Source organism: Mustelus asterias, chromosome 12 (assembly GCF_964213995.1).
Source record: "Mustelus asterias chromosome 12, sMusAst1.hap1.1, whole genome shotgun sequence".
Taxonomy (NCBI): Eukaryota; Metazoa; Chordata; class Chondrichthyes; order Carcharhiniformes; family Triakidae; genus Mustelus; species Mustelus asterias.
In genome coordinates this window covers 67,750,153-67,770,705 of record NC_135812.1, presented here as the reverse complement: position 1 = coordinate 67,770,705, position 20,553 = coordinate 67,750,153, and the positions used below count along the sequence as shown (strand labels likewise).

General features: G+C 42.2%; 1 protein-coding gene across 2 annotated transcripts in view; it reads left to right on the top strand.

Moving 5' to 3' along the window:
* The window catches only part of LOC144501559 (myocardin-like), a 362,084-nt gene that overhangs the window by 231,447 nt on the left and 110,084 nt on the right, over window positions 1-20,553 (top strand). Inside the window, exon 1 of one of the 2 annotated variants that reach the window (XM_078225414.1) lies at window positions 11,787-12,819. The exons of the other annotated variant lie outside the window; for it this stretch is intronic. Within the exon in view, the coding sequence (XP_078081540.1) occupies window positions 12,765-12,819 (55 nt within the window). The 5' untranslated portion in view covers window positions 11,787-12,764. Of the gene's footprint in view, window positions 1-11,786; window positions 12,820-20,553 lie in introns of those variants that run through there. 2 annotated transcript variants of the gene reach the window in all.

The window sequence follows — 20,553 nt, the reverse complement described above, 5'->3', positions numbered from 1 at the left end:
AGGCAAAAACATATTTAGAAACAATTTAGAACCAAGGTTCAGCTGACTATGCAAATTCTCACTTCCCTGAAGTATCCTTAAACAGGCCAAGAACCTATCATTAGTAGGTATAAGGGGCCTAATGCCTGTTATAAGTGGCCATTCCAATCACCCATAACCAAACTAATTTCAGATGATACGTTCGTCATGTGTTGTTGGAGTGCACCATGGTGCGGTTCCAGAAATTGATCCCCACTGATCTGTTTTATGCCTGTGAGGCCTGGGCTTGGGTGGGATTGTTGTCGGTGCAGGCTCAATGGGCCAAATGGCCTCCTTCTGCACTGTAGGGATTCTATAATTCCATGAATATGGGTGAAATGAAGTCCAGTTTCTACCCCTTGATGTTGCCCCAAGAGAATAAGAGAAAATAAGACAACAAATTAATTGGATGGACTTCCATGTCCTGAATGGGGTAGTCACCAACCACCACCAGTTCAAGAGTAGAGAAATTATTGATTGCTTTTGGGACATTTAAAATAAAAGATAAAAATATAAGAGAGGAAATGTCAAATTCAAGTTGGCAAATTGAAAGGGAAGAATTTCAGCTCTTTGGGTGTATGTCCTTTTGTGCACATTGGAAATGTTGCAGATTTCCACCCACAAGTGTGAAACTTCCTGATATCCACTGCTGGTGTGGACCTAGAGCAACAAAATGGACAGTTTCCTACATAATGCCAACATTTTCCAATGACAGTGAAGAATTAATATACATTTTGAAATTTTAGCTATCAATTTGAAAGCCAGATCCAAATAAGGGTAAGCTCAGTAGAGAATAGGCAGCCAGTATTAATGCTTTATCTGTGTACTGTTGTAACTCCCTGCAGGAGAGTTAGAGTGTTGAATTTCCCTTATGATTGAGATTGGCATGGTGGCACAGTGGTTAGCGCTCCTGCCTCACAGCACCAGGGACCTGGGTTCAATTCCCGGCTGGGATCACTATCTGTGTGGAGTTTGTACATTCTCCCCATGTCTGCATGGGTTTCCTCTGGATGCTCTGGTTTCCTCCCACAGTCCAAAGATGTGCGGGTTAGGTGGATTGGCCATGCTAAATTGCCCCATAGTGTCAGGGGGTTTAACGAGAGTAAATGCGTGGTTATAGGAATAGGACCTGGGTGGGATTGTGGTCAGTGCAGACTCAATGGGCCGAATGGTTTCCTTCTGCACTGTAGGATTCTATGATTCTCGTACCATGTGGTCTCCCACGCCCACCTTAAGAGGGCAGGCAGGCCTCGGTTTATTACATTATCCAAATGATGGTACCTCTGATAGCACAGCACTCCCTCAGTACTGCACTGAAGCATCAGCCTTAATTTTGTGCTCAAGCCTCTGGAGTGAGACTTGAACCCAAAACTTCTTGATCCAGAAAGGAGAATGGCGAACTGAACCACAGCTGACAGTTTGTAATAATGAATTACAGGAACACATTTCTGTCAAGACTCTGTGATTGCGTTTTGCATATTCAGTTGAAGCTCAGTTTTAAATTATTTCCAAGTATGATTCTATCTGTTCACTAAATGCGGCTGGTATGTGTTACCTTAATTCATACAACAAATGTTTCCCTGCATACATCTGTACGCTGCTTTTAATTAACAGCAAACCTCTATACATGTGGTGAGATAATGCTCTGAAACAGGGTTTCTGCTAGTTGTATTGCCTCCAGAGGGCAGTGCCAACGTACAGATCTTTATTCTTTAAGAGGCATCCTTGTGGGTCTGAGTTTCATTTTCTCTTGCACGTGATCAACACCATTTCTTATCAAGTCAGAATAAAAGACAGGTGCGCAGTATTTCATTTAAACTGGGTGCCGTGCCAAATCTGTTGCCAGCATGTCCCTTGGGGCCATTTTAAAGAACTTAAACAGCAAAGCCCCTCCCCATAAATTATGTGGTAAAGATGTGAAATGTTTAAACTCTCCTCCCCCCCCCCCCCCCCCCCGCAAAGTTTCTAAAGGGCCTGACTCAAGCAGCCAACATTCAGTCAAGAGAGCAACTGTTTCGTGTACATCGCACCTGGGGATTTATTTTTTTTCTGTGTTTTTACACCTCAAGCACACTCAGTTGGGTTGAATAAATCAATAAGTATAGATGTGTGTTGGGGAGGGGGAGGGAGTTGGAATACCATGTGTTGGTTAAGAAAATGTTAAAAGCTTCCTACATGGCTGTGTTCACACTGTATGGTCACTCCCTGCCATTTCCATCAAGCACCCAGTTTGAATTAAACTTCCAGTCAAAGCACAGGGCCGTAAACCATCCCTGTGGATCGTAAAGAGGATTGAGCTTCTTTACTGTTCGACAGCTGCAAGGTCCCGGCAAATAATTCATTAAGAGTAGGAGATTAATATTGACCTCGACGTCAGTGACAGAGAAAAAGTAAGGGCTGGAAACCAATCTTATCGTTAGTGCAGTACAGGTAATGAGCGGAGTTGGCAGCATTAGCTAGCAAATTGGATGGAACTAAATCTCCTTTGCTGCAAAGTTGGTGTATCAGCTCAGGGTCAAATCTTAAAAAAACAGAGACGCTTGTGAAAGACGTTACACAAACAGAAAATGCTGGAAAATCTCAGCACGTCTGACAGCATCTGAGGAGAGAGAATAGAGCCAACGTTTCGAGTCTGGATGACCCTTCATCAAAGCTGGAAATATGTCGTGAAAGACGTTAATTGGAAATATTGCCAAAGGACCAAAGTCAGTTTATTTTTTTTAAATCCATCAGCATCAGAGCAGTGCCACATTAACTCATTCATCATATGTGCTGCAGAAAGAGTTGGAAATTAAGACTTAGTGCACTGCTGTGCTTGAAAAATTGAAAAATTAGGCAGGACATTCAATACTGAAAACAGATTATTTTGAAGCAATGGTACAAAGTCTATTGTTCATAATATTGTTCCCTTTAATCCAAATCCTGGCTAAAACAAAAAGAATGCAAGCAAAAAGGCAACATATTTACCTGGCCAAAAATATATACAAGCACTGAAGCACCAATCGCACACAATACATGGTTTGCTTACTGGATATTTATACAATGCACAGGGGGAATCCACTTAATTCATTATTAATCTTCTTGATTCGAGACTGCTTAAATTTAATCTGACCTGAATTAAATGGTGTAGGATAGCTCAAAGTTGTTTAATTTGGATTAAATTCAAATTAAATTAAGAAGGTAGTTTGACACTTTATTTAATTCAGATCCACAGAGGATTTCATTAGTATAGATTACCTAACCCGATGCGCTTATTTGGCACAGAATTTAAAAAATCTCTGTCTACAGCTGGCCTTTCCTTGCAAATGTAGTGCAAGTGTGTCTGTTTCTAATTAAAGTTCTTTCAGAATGGAGAAAAAAGATGAATATGTAATGCCATAGATAATTACACAACATAGGACTGGCTCTGGCATTTACATTTTTTGGACTGCATCATTCCAAAGTTGTTGGAATCTGCAAAACTTTAAATACTATTAATATTATCTACTTTGAAGTGCTTGTTATTACAGAATAATGTATACCACTCTATGGGGATCAAATCTTTTTAATTATACCAGCTGAATATATGTTTAGAAAATGAATCTACTATCCGAAATCGTTATGTTATGGCTGACAATCCAGGAAAGACCTTTTGCAATGCACATTGACTTTCATCAATTAGACATGGAGCATGTGTGGCTATAAGGTGATAGCTTGCTCTGTGCCAACACATTCTAATGTTCCTTCTTGTTGCTAAATTGGTTCAAGTGAGATACATTCAGTGACAGAGCTACAGGACAGGTGCTATTGAACCCATCCTATATATGTATGCAGTTTGCTTGAAGCTTGTCATTTTGGCTTTCCCTTCTGCCCACCAGACCTTTTGCCCTCTTAAGCAAAGGCTACACATAACAGAAGTGCCGTTGCACCGCAAGCAACAGACAATTTACTTGTACTGTCTATGAAGAGTAGAAGGTGAATTATGGCAATACTCTGCTTCCCCATTAATAGCAGTATGACTTGTTTCTGTTGTTGTTTAAAGTGGAGCAGGATATCAATAGCAGCACAGTGACATAAAATGAATGTTAGCTTCCCCTTTGGAGTATCTGTCAATACCCCAGAACCACTCAAGGACCAATGCCAAGCTCCAGCCAATGGAGCTTCCTTGTACACCGACTACCACTAGCTTGAAATGTTGCTCCAGATCACCAAACTTTTTCTAACCTCTTCCTCAGAAAAGCATGACCTATCGCACCAGCTGTGTTTTTCCAGTTGTCCAACCCAGATATCGTTGTGGCATGTTTGAACAAGATTGACAATTCAATTGCGATTAGTCCCATGTTACGTTTTTTTTATGCTTGGTACTTTTAAAGTTAAACGTTTATTTATTGGTGTCACAAGTAGGCTTACATTAACACTGCAATGAAGTTACTGTGAAAATCCCCTAGTCGCCACACACGGGTGCCTCTTGGGTTCACTGAGGGAGAATTCAGCATGGCCAGTGCACCTAACCAGCACATCTTTTGGACTGTGGGAGGAAACTGGAGCACCTGGAGGAAGTTCACGCAGACACAGGAAGAACATGCAGACTCCACACAGACAGTGACCCAAGGCCGGAATCGAACCCGGGTCCCTTGCACTCTGAGGCAGCAGTGCTAACCATTGTGCCATTGTGCCACTCCATGGGGTGGCCAGCACTAGCATGGTTAAAATTGCCCTAAGTGATTCCATATTGAACTCTTCCACCAAACACAGAGCTGAGAATTTCCTCCTATAACTTGGGCTGAATGCTGACCCAGTTGTCAGGATGTAAAAGGATAGTCGCCTCGCCCATTGCGCCATCTGTTTTTTTTTAAACCAGGTCAAAATATTTATCAAAATTCTTGGCAAGTGAACACACTTCCAGCCTTTATTCCTAATTATCACAATTTCTGGTCACACTTCCTCCTGTGAACATGTAACATTCTAAATTTCTTTGTTGACATTCAGTTCTCCTTTGTTAATTATCACAATGTGAAGTCAGGCTCTGCAGACCGAGTTTCTGAGGTCCCTGGTCAATGCCACAGGTAACTTACTAGGACCCTTCTTCTCTACTACAACAATTTGAAACAAAGAAGATATTTTATTGTGCTCTTATGTTACATCCAACCTCAGCTGCACAATGCTGGCACTACCAAAAATACAACACTATTCAGGCCCATAAGAACAGGAGTAGACCATTCAGCCCCTCGACCTCTTCTGCTATTATTGGATAATGGCTGGCCTCTTGCTCAATGTTAATGAGCATGAAAATAAATTAGTTTTTCCATACCCTTCCCTTCCATTTGCAGCTAACTTCAATTTCACAAATTTGAATAAAACCTTTAAAATTGCAGTTAACTTTCTTTCCCATAGAAACACATACACACACACCCACACACACACCATTTCTCAGTAAAATTCAGTTTCCTTGCATAATTCAACAATTATAAAATTTATGAAACATTTATGAAAAAATACAAAACAATTATGAAATGTCCAGTGTGGCGAGCACGGTGGCACAGCTCTGTGTTTGGTGGAAGAGTTCAATATGGAATCATTTTGGGCAATTTTAACCATGCTACTGCTGGCCACCCCATGGAGTGGCACAATGGCACAGTGGTTAACACTGCTGCCTCACAGTGCCAGGGACTCAGGTTCGATTCCAGCCTTGGGTGACTGTCAGTGTGGAGTTTGCATGTTCTCCCCATGTCTGTGTGGGTTTCTTCCTGGTGCTCCAGTTTCCTCCCACAGTCCAAAAATGTGTCGGTTAAGTGGACTGACCATGCTAAATGTGCGAGGTTACAGTTGGGGGGAGGAGTTGCTCTATCAGATAGTTGGTGCAAACTCGATGGGCCAAATGGCCTCTTGCGCATTGTAGGGATTCAATATGCTATGGACTGACTAGATTGCCATTAACATGAAAAGTCACAGGTGGGGTATTTATTTTTGTACAGGAATACTAATGTCTTCCATGTCACTGAACCATCATGTAATATGAATGAGATGATAATTTCCAGTGAGCTGGACATCATTATTTGTTATTTCAAAGCCCATAGGTAGCAAAATAATGCACAGGTTAGTGCATGCTGTGAGCAGTTTGCTGTTTGTGGACGTATTTACATTCTGAGAATACATTGCATTGTGTTCATTTTGAAATGAATAGATCATGTTCTAAAATGTCGCTGATTTTACTGTCTTCTCCCTAGTGTCCATTTCTGCTGTAAAACAGTCAACCCTATAGATATTGGAGCATTGCTTGCATTCTTCCTGCTGAACATGTGGTAACTGTAGTCCCACACCAGCAGCAGCTGCTGTCACAGATTAACTGTCTCCTCTGGCTCAGATTCAGCTCTTCCTTGGCTCCTGTGCTTTTGCGCCTATTGTGTGTGATTGGAAGTATGATGGCTTCTATTACACAGGTCATCTGAAAGCACAGTGATTGTTAATGGAGAAGTACACATCATTTCCCCAGTTCTGATGTGGTACAATGATTTTAGCTATGGACTTTAGTTTGTAGGGTTTCACTTAGGTAATTGTAATATATGTAACCTAAGTAATCATGCTCACCCAGCAGAATAATTGGTGATTTACAAGTATCTGCTGCATTCAAACAAGGAGCACCAAATGTCCAAAATTTGACTTGTCAAACATCACTCAATTTATTTTCATATGAATTCTATGTTTATCCTATGTTCTTCTTAAAAAATAAAACCTTTTTTTAGTCCAGGACCTAGACAATGCAGAGTTTTAGACATTGATCTTTCCTATCTGGCTGCATACTGAACTTAGTATGAAGTGATCAGAATCATATCTACTATAATAGATCAGAATCATAGAATTCCTACAGTGCAGACAGAGGCCATTTGGCCAATCGAGCCTGCACCGACAACAATGCCACCCAGGCCCTATCACTGTAACCCCCCCACGTATTTACCTCTGACACCAAAGGGCAATTTAGCATGGCCAATCAACCTAACCTGCACATCTTTGGAGTGTGGGAAGAAACCAGAGCACCCGGAGGAAACTCACGCAGACACGGGGAGAATATGCAAACTCCACACAGTTACCCGAAGCTGGAATTGAACCCGGGTCCCTCGCGCTGTGAGGCAGCAGTGCTAACCACTGTGCTGCCCATTTAAGAATCCTACATGAGGTGATGGGCCTCAAGAGAGTGCCTAGTGGCCATAGGTTATGGGCTGTATATTAGTAAAGTCCACTCAAAGATTAGAGGGTGGATGGTATGTGAAGTAGTACAATTTCACACTGACCAGAAGAGTGTGGAACTACACTGCATCTTAGGTTATATGTATTTTCAGGACTTAAACAGATTAATGCATAAACATTAACCAAATTGGGAGAGAATATTTTACATCTGTTTTAATCTACATTGGCATCAAAATTGACTGTCCAGTGTGCTTTACTTCATGTTGACGTTAATTCCATGTTACTAGTTTTCATACGTGCCTTTATCGGACTCTGTTCTTTAAATACTCGATGTGTTCATTTAAAAATATACGATTGTTTTTTTTCCATCCAATTTTCTCATCAACTTTCTTCCCTTCCTCCTCTTCCTGAAGCCTGTAATTCCTGCTTGGGGTAGAGTTCGACAGACAGCAGTGACACTTGCATATCTAAAACCAGTGACGATTATTTATTCTTGAGTCTAGACAGTGAATGTTGGCATGCTGTTTATTTGTGAGAAAAAGACCAATACAGTAAAGGTTAATCTGTCTTTATGGCATCTGCTTCAGGACTGGATAACAATGTGGAATGAGAAACTGTTCTCTTCTAAATGCAGAGTTGCCACTCCTCCACTGCTAACCTAGTGAAATCAAATTTGGACTTGTCTAGTCTATCTAGCTTTCTACTGTGTAGTGTACTCCCTGAGGTAACAAGAACAGAGTAGGGCAACATTGTTGCTTGATTGGCAAAGTCACTCAGAGTGTTCACATTATTATAAATGCAGGGTTTTGTAAGATTATTTTGGGGACTGTGTCTTTAATTTAGGGTAAGATAGAAAAGTTAAGGGGGTCATGTCGCCTATTCTCAATTCTACTGATAAGCTAGGGTGACTTGGTTGTTAAAGATTGAAGCGAGTGGAGGGGGTAGGTTGTCTTACTGTGAAGAAGGTGCAAGATATTCTCACCTCTAAACAATGGACACAGTGGCTGTGCTTACAGTGAATCGACTGTTAGTCTCCAGTTCCCAAGGAGGTGTTATGAAGGTCATGTTTTGTGAATGGTTAGACTTTAAACTGTCTATTTTATTTCAAGATGGAATGGAGTTGGGTTTGGAGGATAATTAATCAGCATTTCTACGTGGATATGAGATCCATGTGATTTACATTGCCAAGGAGATGGGCTTTGAGAAAGGAAGAGCCCATAGGCAGCCATTGTAGGATTGGGTTGCAGGTATTCCTAAAATATCACAAAGCCTCAGAGACGGGGTCAGTCTACAAGAATTTGAGAAGAGAGCAAGACAGCAGAGAGATAGAGGCAGTAAGTTTCTATTGCTCAGCATGGAAAATGTGGGTGAGTGCTCGCATTCAGATTGAAGAGACAAAGGTCTTGAGGGTTTAAATGAGACTGGAAGATTTGCCTAGCTTTAATTAGAGAGGGGGATCTTCAGCGTAACCCACAACATGGAAGTCAGTTCAGAGATTAGGAGTAGGATTTTCTGGTCAAGTCTGCCAATACACCGGATATTCCTATCCGAGGTCTGTGGCTCTTCAAATTTTCCATTCAGCCCACGACATTCCCACATTGGGTGGGACCAGAAAATTTATCCCTTCCCAGCTGGATAAGGAAAAAGATAAAGATAAGTTTGGCCTGATTCCTGGAGAATTAAATGTCTAGTTAAGAGAGGGAGTATTAAATTATAACCATAGAGAGAAATCTTCAGTCATTTTAAATGTTAATTCTTTCTCTGTCATTTTGAGTCTAAGTTGTCTGTTGAAATAATGTTTAGTCGATGTTGCTTTTATTTAGTGTGTTACAGTAAGAGTCTTAAAACTTGGAAGTTTGTCATGTAATCCTTTCAGCCAGTCAATGGAAGTTTGAAATTCTTTTAGAAATTATTGCCCCCTAGGAGAATCAGAACAATATCAATATGCATTGACGTCTAATTTTGAAATGGAAAGTGATGATTTGTTCTTTTTCATCTGTCACGTCAGAAAAAAAATGGATGGAAATAAACAGGGTAATTCATCTTTGGTCAGAAACAGAGGAATGACACGACCGTAATTTGAGGCAGAGAGCACATTCTCAAGAAGATCCTTTTGACCTCCCTCACCTTGTTACGATGGTATGAACATCCAATTCTTACCTCTTCACATCTGTCAGGCTGACATCTGTTCATTCCAAGGTTGCCAACTGTGGTTTCTAGAGTATTTAATCATATCAACTCATATCTCCACGCCATTTCCAACCCCCCCCCCACACCATTTCCACCCCCCCACCCCCACCCCCCTTCCCCCACCCCACCCCCCCTCACCCCCCCACCCTACTTCCCCCCCCCTCACCTCCCCCCACCCCCCCCCCACCCCACACGCCCACTACTGGTCACCTGACAAGTCCACCCCTCTTGCCGACAAACCATTTGAAAAGCCATTCAGGCCATTGAGTCTGTTAATCACTAAATAGGGTGATTCTTGGTTGTGAAGATGAACAGCCTCCCAACCCCCCCCCCCCCCCACTCCTTCCCCAATAGCACAGGGGTGAAACAATGATCAAACAGGGGACGAGGCTACTCATTGCACTTGGTGTGCTGACGCCTGTGCTTTGCCTGAGCTAGGGTAGAGTAAAGGATCAGGCGAGCCAATGTGATTGAACCGAGGCTTTACCTGATGCAATTTTTCAAAACCATCTCGGCCTTTTGGCTAAGATGAGGCGTTAGATCAAGCCCGGGCGGGGGTGCAAAGTCTCATTCTGTCAGCTTGGACCTTGTTTGATCCAGCCCAAGATGGGGTGCAAAGTCTTGTCTTGCCAGCTTGGATCTTGTTTGTCCCTCATGTGGGGACCAAGATTGGACTTAACTTGAATTGGCTTTTTTGATTACAAATAAAGCACCGAAATGCACCAATAAAAAAGAAGCAATAAAGCAAAATATTGGAAGAAAGTTAAAAATTCACAATTTTCTAAATGCCCTAATGACTTACTTTCCCCAGATTTACCACCACATCCCTGGAGAGTCTAGAATGGATCCAGTCAGGAGAGATTTTAATTTGATTTATTATTGCCACATGTATTAGTATACAGTGAAAACTATTGTTTCTTTGCAATATAGACCAAGCATAGAGTACATAGGGGAGAAGGAAAGGAGAGAGTGCAGAATGTAGTGTTACAGTCTAGGGTGTAGAGAAAGATCAACTTAATGCGGGTAGGTCCATTCAAAAGTCTGGCAGCAGCAGGGAAGAAGCTGTTCTTGAGTCGGTTGGTACGTGACCTCAAACTTTTGCATCTTTTTCCCGACGGAAGAAGGTGGAAGAATGTCCGGGGTGTATTATTTATTGACAGTGTGGAGTGTTTCTGTGGTTGGGTCTGAGTTGGGAGAGTGGATTTATTTACATTTTGTCCCTGGGACAGGATAAACGGTGGGGTTCAATGGGAATCGATTCACGGACCCTTAAAAATTGAAATCGTAAAGGAAGGACACGGTTGTATATCACCCCGGGTTGGAACTGCTGGCTGGTTAGAGTTCAATTTCTGGAGGTTCTCAGACTCTGGCGCTGTAACCTAGGCGGTGATACAGACAGAAACAAGGGGGTCACCGCCGAAAGTTACGCCGGGGACAGTGGAGGAAGGCAAGGGGTTATTTCAGCGGATCGCCCGGCGACCGCTTAAAATGCCGAGCAGGGGAGCATCAGTTCGGCAACTTCACTCCGAAATAACAGCACGCGTTTTTACACTGAGACTGCTTCAGTTGCCAGCGGCATTGTAACGCTGGGGCCAGGGCTCTGCTTCCCCCTGTTTGCAGTTAGATAGGGAGTTTCACAGACTGGTTCCCAGCCAAAACACCGCAAGTCTGGCTGTAAATGATTCCGGAGCAATGCAGAAAGGGACTCCCCTCTGCTGAATTTCTACTCACCTCGCCCTGACCCTCACATCGGAACCGAATCAACCCGATTTGCAATCAGATTCCTCAATATCTGTAACAGTGAATTCATCCCGCAATCTGTTATATTGGGGTCTGAGTGTAATGATATTTCAATGTGTGTTGCTGTGTCTGTACATCACACCTATCTCTCTCTATACATTAATGCATACATTTAATCTTAACCGCGACACCACAATAAATGTATTTTTGTGCTGTTACTCTCCGTGTAGGTCAGTCTGGAAGTAAATACAAGTTCAGTATTGCAGCAGTGTGCCCAGGCGCCCAATTGTTGGCACATTGCTATTCGGTCCCCTGTAATTCCCAACTCCTTCACTGCATTTCACTGCAAATTCAGTCATATCCCACCCCCCGGTGCTGGGAATGGGCAGAGTGGGGTAGTGTTTGATGGGTGAGGGGCTGTTTTATGTATGAGGAATGGAAGGAGGGAAGGGGATAGGGAGGTGGAGTGGGGAGGGTGAGGCTGGGAGTGGGAGAGAAAGGGTGAGGAGAACTAGCCGGTGGAAACGCAATCAAATGACCAACTGGAACGCCACCTCGCGTTACAACTGCCCCAGCTTTCTGCTTCCTTATCTGCTCACTATTCTAAATCCTCAATTAAAGAAAAATAAATCTGATTAATGGGAAAGGCGTCGTTTTATTTTCCTTAAAGTCACCCACTTTGTGAAGAAGCTGGGTTAAATTGCATCAAGAGAGATCACTGAGTCAGTGTCATTAGATTGTACTTTGCTTTCCCTATCAGTCACAGAGAAAACTCAGATTGCGCTGAGAACTGCCGTAAGACATCTGGGTGGAAATGTACGGGGGGTGGGGGGGGCATTAATTTAAAGACTCAGCCTGCCACATTATGAAGCCCCTGTCCACAGTTCCGAATCGAGCCATCCCGGTTACTCTGTGTTCAATCTCCAAATTACTTCCTATGTATCTGAGGCATTCGCCGGGAGTTGCGATTATCCGCAAATTTGGGGCGCCTCCAATCTCCCCGCAAGCCGGGGCTGCGATAGGGGAGGTGGCGTGTGGAGCAGGAGAAACAGCACAACTTGCTGCCTGGCGCTCTCTCTCTCTCTATCTCTGCCTGCGGCAGGACCAAACTGTCCGGAGCAAACACAAACACAAGAGCCCACCTCCCCATCCAACACTTGTCGAGCTGCCACGGCCACTTTCCAGGATCAGATATCAACAAGCTGCAAAGGTCTTTCGACCGCTGGTCGCTGTAAGCACAAGGCTGGCGAAGGAGCCAAGATCGCGGCGCTGATGATGAGTGAAAGAGTTGGTAGGAGGGTCCGGAATGGCAACGCGGCGTTAATTAGCCCTCCCCAGTGCACCGTAACCAGTTGATGTCTCGCTCGTCGGGGGGGTGGGTGGAGTGGATGGGACCAAAAAGCCTCGAACAAGTTTCTCGCTGGCCACAGCTACCCCTGCTGTAAGAGCACAGAAACTAAGCACTGAGAGTGTGTGTGTGAGAGAGAGACAAGAAACTTTGTTTGGACGAATTCTTATTTCTCACTTGCAGTGCCAGTTGCTTCCCCCCTCCCTCCCTGTCTGAACCAATTTATGGTTTGAGAAATTGAGGAAAGCTTCTACTGGTCTTGGCCGATTTTACTGGAATTGTCTGTTGTGTCTTAACTTTCAACATGACACTTTTGGGCTCAGAACATTCACTGCTGATCCGAAGCAAGTTCAGATCAGGTAAGGTAACTTGCCGCATTACAAGTACTTTTGCCATAATCTTAAAAAGTGTACGTGTTATTTTCAACCTTTGCTTTTAGCTCAGCATTTTAAATAGGCTAATTGAAGACATTAATTTATGGAGCAACTGCACTCTTTCAAGCACTTTGCCTGATACTTAGGGAGTTTCATGCTGCATTTGTTACCTGACAGCAAACCTTATTTTTGTACCCTCTCACTTTTGCTTTTCTCTTACCTGTGCCTGTTACTCATTTTAGTTTTAATTTAGTTTCTTAGATTTTGCAGGACAAAGCATTCATAGCAATAGCCACATCTGACCTGTAGGGAATTAGAAAAAACGTAACTTGTTGATACCAAATCTACTACCTCTGGTAATATTAGATGCTGATGTTGTTGTGGATCTTTCCAAATTGCAACAGATAGGTGGTCATTAGGGCTTTGTGAGAGGTATTTATGATTGTGCCTTTTCTATAAAAATACATGTTTACTCTTCAAAACTGGCTAAGGGGAAATGAAAATCAATCATGCATGTATTTGCCAGGGTTTGAATAAAGAATTAACCGCATTCTGACCTTCAGTGTATTTGTTTAGTAATTATTGCTGTTTGTTTGAATGAGGCTAATTTTGAACCCAAAGCTTCTGAGAGGTTGTCAGCTCATACAAGAGGTTCTCCTAATGTGCCTGTTGACAGTGCAGGGGTAGGACAGAATTAAACCAGTCCCGCTGCTAATATGTCCTTGACAACCAATTTACCATTGCTGGAAAGACATCTCCATTGTATCTTCAGCTTTGACTGGCCTTTACTCATTATTTGTCAACGAATAAAACTGTCTGATGGCACCAGCATTTCAATGTTTGTCCTTTTTATTGGCCGTTGTTAACACACAAGTGGATCCTTATGATTCAACTTTCATATAAACAACACTACATTGGAGGTAAATGTTTATGCATTTGTGATAAATTATTATAAATGTGAGACAGAATTCTGCATTGTCCTGACAGCTGATTAATTCAAAGATTTGAGAACTAAGACCTATTCATTTAACTAATATATAAATTTCTGTATTTGGCACTGTCTTCTGTCACAAACAAAAATTCCAATAAAGTATGATATTCAGGAATGATTTGTTTAATGCAGACGTATAATTAATTTTAAACAGCGTTTGTTTGTTGTGTTTTAGCCAGTATTTGTTTGTATGAATTCTGTGTGCATTGGAATTCTAACAGTGTAACTCTTCAACTTTGTGACAACACTGCCACCTTCCTGAAACAAATTATAATTGAGTTTGACATTGCATAGTTCATTCATGATTCTAATTTCAGAAATAATGTTTCAGCGTTTTCCTGCCTTTCTGAATAGTGTTGCTTTTTTAAAAAATGCATAAAATTATGAATAACAGCCCTGCATGGGGAACAACATTCATCATGAACAAGGCATGTAGGTAATGGAAATGAATTGTACATTACTGCTCAGTGGATCCAAGTGGACCAGAAAACAGTCAAACTGGAGTTTTCACTAGAAAAAATAATTCTATTAAACATGTGTTTTGCGCAAACATTTTGTAAAGTTGTTCCTGAAATGAAAATGTGCACTACTCATAAAAATCCCCACACTGCATGAGTTACAAGTAAAAGGGGATATCACAACAAAATATTCCAGTTTAAAGTATCAATGCAGCAGGCAGATTAAAGACTTCTGATTCTTAGAGCAGTAAAAGTCACCCACGTATGTCTTTTTAAAAAGTTCCAAATGCTAGCTTATCTTGCTGTGTGACTGATTTGTCTTTCACAGCGTATTTCTGTGATCTGTGCTACATTGCTTTACATCAGTGAAGTAAATGGTGGGCTCTCAGCTGTCTGATCCTATGTTTACAACAGGAGTTGGTGCCCCTGCCCTTAAGTCACTGGACAATAGAGGTCTATCACAAAACGGATCAATCACTGCTCCCTTTATTCTGTCTCAGGACAAGATTTTCATTCTATATTTGTCTCCCTCAAACAATTTATTAGTTATGATCAATTGATCTTATTAAGTAAATAGCATTAAGACTTGTCATTATAGCTGTGGACTAATTGGGTTATTTTATTGATTAATTCAACTCAGTGGCTATTTTATTCTGGTTCCTGCAGTACATGTACCAGCAGTGCTCTGGCAGTAACCTCTTAAAATACTTTGAACAAGAGCAGAGTGCATCATTTCATGAAATATGCGATACATTTTGATCAGCAAAGTTGGAATAAAGGTCACACGTCTCCGAATTCCCTTTGTTCTCTATCCATTGATTGCATAATGAGAATTGATTTGCAATCACCCTGGCCCGAGACAATTAATCCATGCATTTAAAATCTGAGGTAGTAATCTTTAAACCATTTCCAGTATGAAATTGTGTTTGGTCTCATGTCAAGTTCGATGCTAAACTCTTGTATTTACAACAGGGTTGGAAGAATACGATTTTTGAACTATAACGCCGGGATTAGAATTTACTTTTAATTTGTTACTTAAAATGTAAGTTTAGCTTAAACAGTTTTACTGCCCCTGAAACTCACCAGATCATTTATTCTGTTTTCACAGTCTCTTTTTTTTTAGTCCAGTTTTCTCTGTAAACATCATTCTGCTTAATTGCAACATTAGTCTCAAGTCTAATCTCCCGTCTGGAGTTTATCATTGGTGCAATGTAATGTCAGAACCTGACAGTGTGATTGCTGTCCCAAAAGAGTTCGACTGTAACTCCATATTATCATTATCCTGTGAAGCCAACACAGATGCTAATATGTTGACATCTACAACACCTGACATCAACCTGTTGGTATATGTCTATGGTCTACGCTTTGCTGCACTCACTTGCAGCTGATCCTGAACTTCCCAATTTAAATTAGTTTGAATGGACCACGAATACTCGGGCCATTACCTCTGCAACACGCAAAGCAAACAGAACTTGAATTCACCCGAGTTACAGTTTAATTGGAGCTGATGCTTATTTTGTTAACTCCCTTTTAGTGTTTAAATTTTGTCAGGTCATTCGGCATTTTCAGTCACTCTATTCACAGAATTGACAGCACCTGTCTGCACCGGCTCTCCAAAGAGCACCATGACATAGTGCCATCCCCCTGCCTTTTCCCCATACCCCTGCACATAGTTTTCATTCAAGTAATCGTCTAATACCTTCCTGAATGTCTCAGTTTGAACCTGCCTCCACAACACTTCCAGGCAGTGCATTCCAGACACAAATCACTCCATTGCGTGAAGGAGTTTTTTTCCTCACACCACACTTACTACTTTTGCAAATCACTTGAAATCTGTGCCCTTTCATTTTTGATCCTTTAATGAGTGGGAGAAGTTTCTCTCTATCGACTCTGTCCAGCCCCATCATGATTTTGAACAACTCTTGTCAAATTTCCTCCTTCACCTTCTTCACTCCAAGGAGAACAGTCCCAACCCCTCCAATTTATCCAGATAACTGAAGCTTGTGAAGTTTTTGGATGTGAGTGGTGCTTTGTGGAAAAGTCTACGTTCATACTTGGCACTTGCTGCTAATGGAAAGTGGCGACCACTCTGGGGACTAAAAGCTGGAGTGTCATTGTGCTGGAAGGATCCTCAAACCCAGCGCCAAATCAAAGCTCGCTTGAACCTCAGTGGCTTAGCGAGCTGAAAGATGTGAAATGATATGAACACTTTTTTTTAGAAGTGAAAGAAGTTTATTGATGTTGAATTTTGCTGTACAGCCAGGTGTGTCAAGTGACAAGTTCATTCACCCCTGCACATCTCCCTGCACTTCAGCAGAGAATATCCATAAATATTCCTCCATAAATATTCCCCAACACACGTGGCACCTGAACAATTTCTGTGTCAGTAATAGAAAAAGAATGTAAACAGTGCTGTCATTTGGAGAGAAATTAAGATTTGTCTCGATTGGTTAAACACCTGAAATCTAAGTGTGCCATCGGCTTAAAATCATAAAAATCAGTCACAGAAAGACAGGTTAATATTTTGCATGGGGCCTGTGCCCATCAAAACCTTGGCTAAAACTGCCCAAACTTATTTGCTGGTCTTTTTACAACACAGAGTGGTGCTTTGGCCCATCAGTGCTCTTGGATTTGAACCCAGATCCCACAGATGAAAGCACAGTCAGTTAACCCAGTCACTCTGAATCTCATGTGTAAGGATATTTATACAATGCATAAAAAGCAAGGAACAAAGGCTTGGTGATTTTTTAAAAAATCACTCTTTTTTAGTATTGGGGAAGAGATGATTTTTGGAAGGCCCGGATAAATAATGCAGGCTTCAGAGATAAAACTGCAATGGATCCTTTCTTGTAGAACTGAAACTGCGTCTGTGGCATATTGACCATGGAGTGGCTGTTGGTGGCTTTTATACTAAATCATAGAATCGTTATGGCACAGAAGCCATTTGTGGCCCATTGTGCTTGCACCGGCTGTCCAAATGAGCATTCTGGCTTAGTGCCATTCCCCTGCCTTTCCCCGTATCCCTTCTCATTGTTTCTATTCGAGTAATCAGCTGATGCCCTCTTGAATGTCTCGATTGAACCTGCCTCCACCATACCTCCAGGCAGAGGATTCCAGACCCGAACCACTCGCTATGGTTCTACATTTGCAAGGTACGAGGAAGGAGAACTGGTCCTGAGATTGGCACCAGGTGGCACGGTGGTTAGCACTGCTGCCTCACAGCACCAGGGACCCGGGTTCGATTCCCGGCTTGGGTCACTGTCTGTGCGGAGTCGACACGCTCTCCCCGTGTCTGCATGGGTTTCCTCTGGGTGCTCCGGTTTCCTCCCACAGTCTGAAAGATATGCTGGTTAGGTGCATTGGCCATGCTAATTTCTCCCTCAGTGTACCCGAACAGGCGCTAGAATGTGGCGACTAGGGGATTTTCACAGTAACTTCATTGCAATGTTGATGTAAGCCCACTTCTGACACTAATAAATAAACTTTAAAGAGCAGATGAAACATTCCTAATGTATTTTCTTTCTCTCATGATCCACTACCTTGCCCAAGTGGCTGTTTTTTTTCTATACGGTAGCCCAAGAGGTATGTTTTTATTGTTAAAGATTTCAGCTTGAGATTTGTGGAGACATCATGGGTATGTTGAGTCTTGCCCTCATCCACTGTTCACATTCTTAAAACAGAGAGTATTGGAAAGTGAATGGAAGATGTTGGCTTAGTGCACTTTAAATGACAGATTCTAGTGAATTTTGGGTGTGACATCACGGAATTGCAAGTTAAATCAAATAGCTGAACAAAGAAATTGCTTTGCTTGGCGAGGCTGTAATTATCTCGAATGTTGGAATTGGTCTCTAATCTTGTGGACAAACTGATCCTCCAAACTAAGATAATCTCCTGTGATTGTACTGATCTCATTCTTTATTAACAGAACTACCCCACCTCCGTTTCCTATCTTCCTTCCGAAATGTTTGATACCCTTGAATATTCAAGTACAAGCCATAATCACTCTGCGATCTTTGTTTGTGTAATGGACATCAGATCATACCTAGTTATTTCATTTTGTGCTTTCAATTCATCCATCTTGTTAGGCGTGCTGTGTGCATTCATAAAATAAAGAGCCTTTAACTCTGTCTTTTTGTTATTTTCCCCTGCTCTGACCTGATTTGCTGGTGCACTGTTATGTTTGTACTGAATCATAGAATCTACAGTGCAGAAGGAGGCCAATTGGCCCATCGAGTATGCAACGATGACAATCCCGCACAGGTCCTATCCCCCTAACCCCACATATTTATCCTCCTAATCCCCCTGACACTAAGGGGCAATTTAGCACGGCCAATCAACCTAATCCACACATGTTTGAACTGTGGGAGGAAATCTGAGCACCCAAAGGAAACCCACACAAACACGGGGAGAATGTGCAAACGTCACACAGACAGTCGCCTGAGGCCAGAATTGAACCCGGATCCCTGGTGCTGTGTGACAGCAGTGCTAACCACTGTGCCACCATGCAGCCCCGACACTGGAGTGTCTGCCTATCGTGCTCACCTCTTTGGAGTGGGACTTGTGCCCCTAAGTAGAAAACGGAGTACAAGTGCTGCAAACTGAGCCGTGGCTGCTACTTGATACAGCAGGAAGGTGCCAAAAAAAAGAATTGGTTACTTTGCAACATACCGACTGACTAGCAATAGAAATCTGCCAGTGGCTATGTTGCTCCTAAGGGCTTTCTGTGGAAGTAACCTCATAATTAGCAAAACCAAAGAATATGATTCCTCAGGCACCTGTGACAGACTCAGTCTTCCAGGTACAGTATGGTTGAGAGAGTCCAGGCAGGTATGAACAAAACAAGAAAGGGGGGAAAAAAGCTTCATAATAAATGCAAAGTAGATTGGAAACCGACAATACCCTACAATGCTCTGCATCATGTCACGCCGTGGTATCACATAAAGATTGTCAATGAAGTTGTGGATATCAGAATTGGAACTACAGTTATATATTCAATCTAATAACTTAACCAACAGCTTTAACTGTTAAATTAAAAAGAAGGGTGATGCACAGGAAGGTTTGAAAGCTAATCATCCGGATGAACTGTAAGAGCAAGTTTTCTTGGCAGCTGCTTGCTTTTAGTGAAACAACCATGCCTGTACTCATCTCGAACATTTCTAAGTCTCAGTCATCTATTGGATGGCAGAATCCTGCCCACATTTAAAATAAGTGCTGAAAATTCTCATTTTAATAAGGAAAATAGAATGCATGTGATCTAACTGTCACCTTCATTGTCAAAGGTGCCATTTCACCTTTTCCTGTCTTTCTACTTTCTGCTGTAAGTAGGGGACCACTGACTAAAGCCGTTAATGCTTTACTGTGAACACAAATCTGTCATTGGAAAGTAAGGGAGCGTTTGGAAAGTGTGACTGCTCTGGCTGTTTTCCCCATGGGGCTAAAATCTCACCTCTTCACATCGTCCACCAATGTCCACCATGACAGCCTTGCTAAATTTGTTGGTGTCCTGTGCATTTACCACTGAGGGACGGGACTGCTGATGCCTTGTGTTGGGCCTGGGGTCGGGTTGGCATTTGCATTCGAGTTGCACTGATGATTGCTTCCCCCACATGTCACAGCGGGTGCAGAGTTTGGGAGTTTTGTGGTGGGGGGGGGAGGGTGCTTAATTCCTGTTTATTAAAGTGAGTAATGAGATCAGACCTCTCTCCACTCTTTTTTTCCCCCTCCCCAACCCCAATTCACGTTGCACTCGCTGTCAGCATGAAGTGCTCTCTGTCAGTTACTTGAGCAAGTTGGATGCAGAATAAAATATTTTCCAAAGAGTCTGACTTAGTAACATGACAAGAGCCTCCTGTTTAGAAGAGGTTCTGAGGTATGTGGTTAGCACAGTAATCGAATGTCCCAAGCTTTCAGTTTTATTTGGAAAACGCAGTCTCACAGTGCTGAGTGTTCGGCTAACTCGATTAAGGTATAATCTCTAATGTACGGAAACATTCAGCGCCTCGAGTCTGCTATGTCATTCAGTTACAGCATGGCTGATCTGTTGCTTAGCTGCGTTTACTTGTCCTTGCTCTGTACCCTTCGTACCAATACCTAACAAAAATCTATTGAGCTATGTCCCAAAAGCTTCAATTGTTGCACCATCCACATTTTGTTGACAGTAAGAATTCCAGACTTCGACAACTTCTTATGTGGAATAAAGTGCATTCTAATCTCCATCCTAAATCCAAGATTGTATCCCCTCATTCTTGATTCCCCCTAACTGGAGGAAAT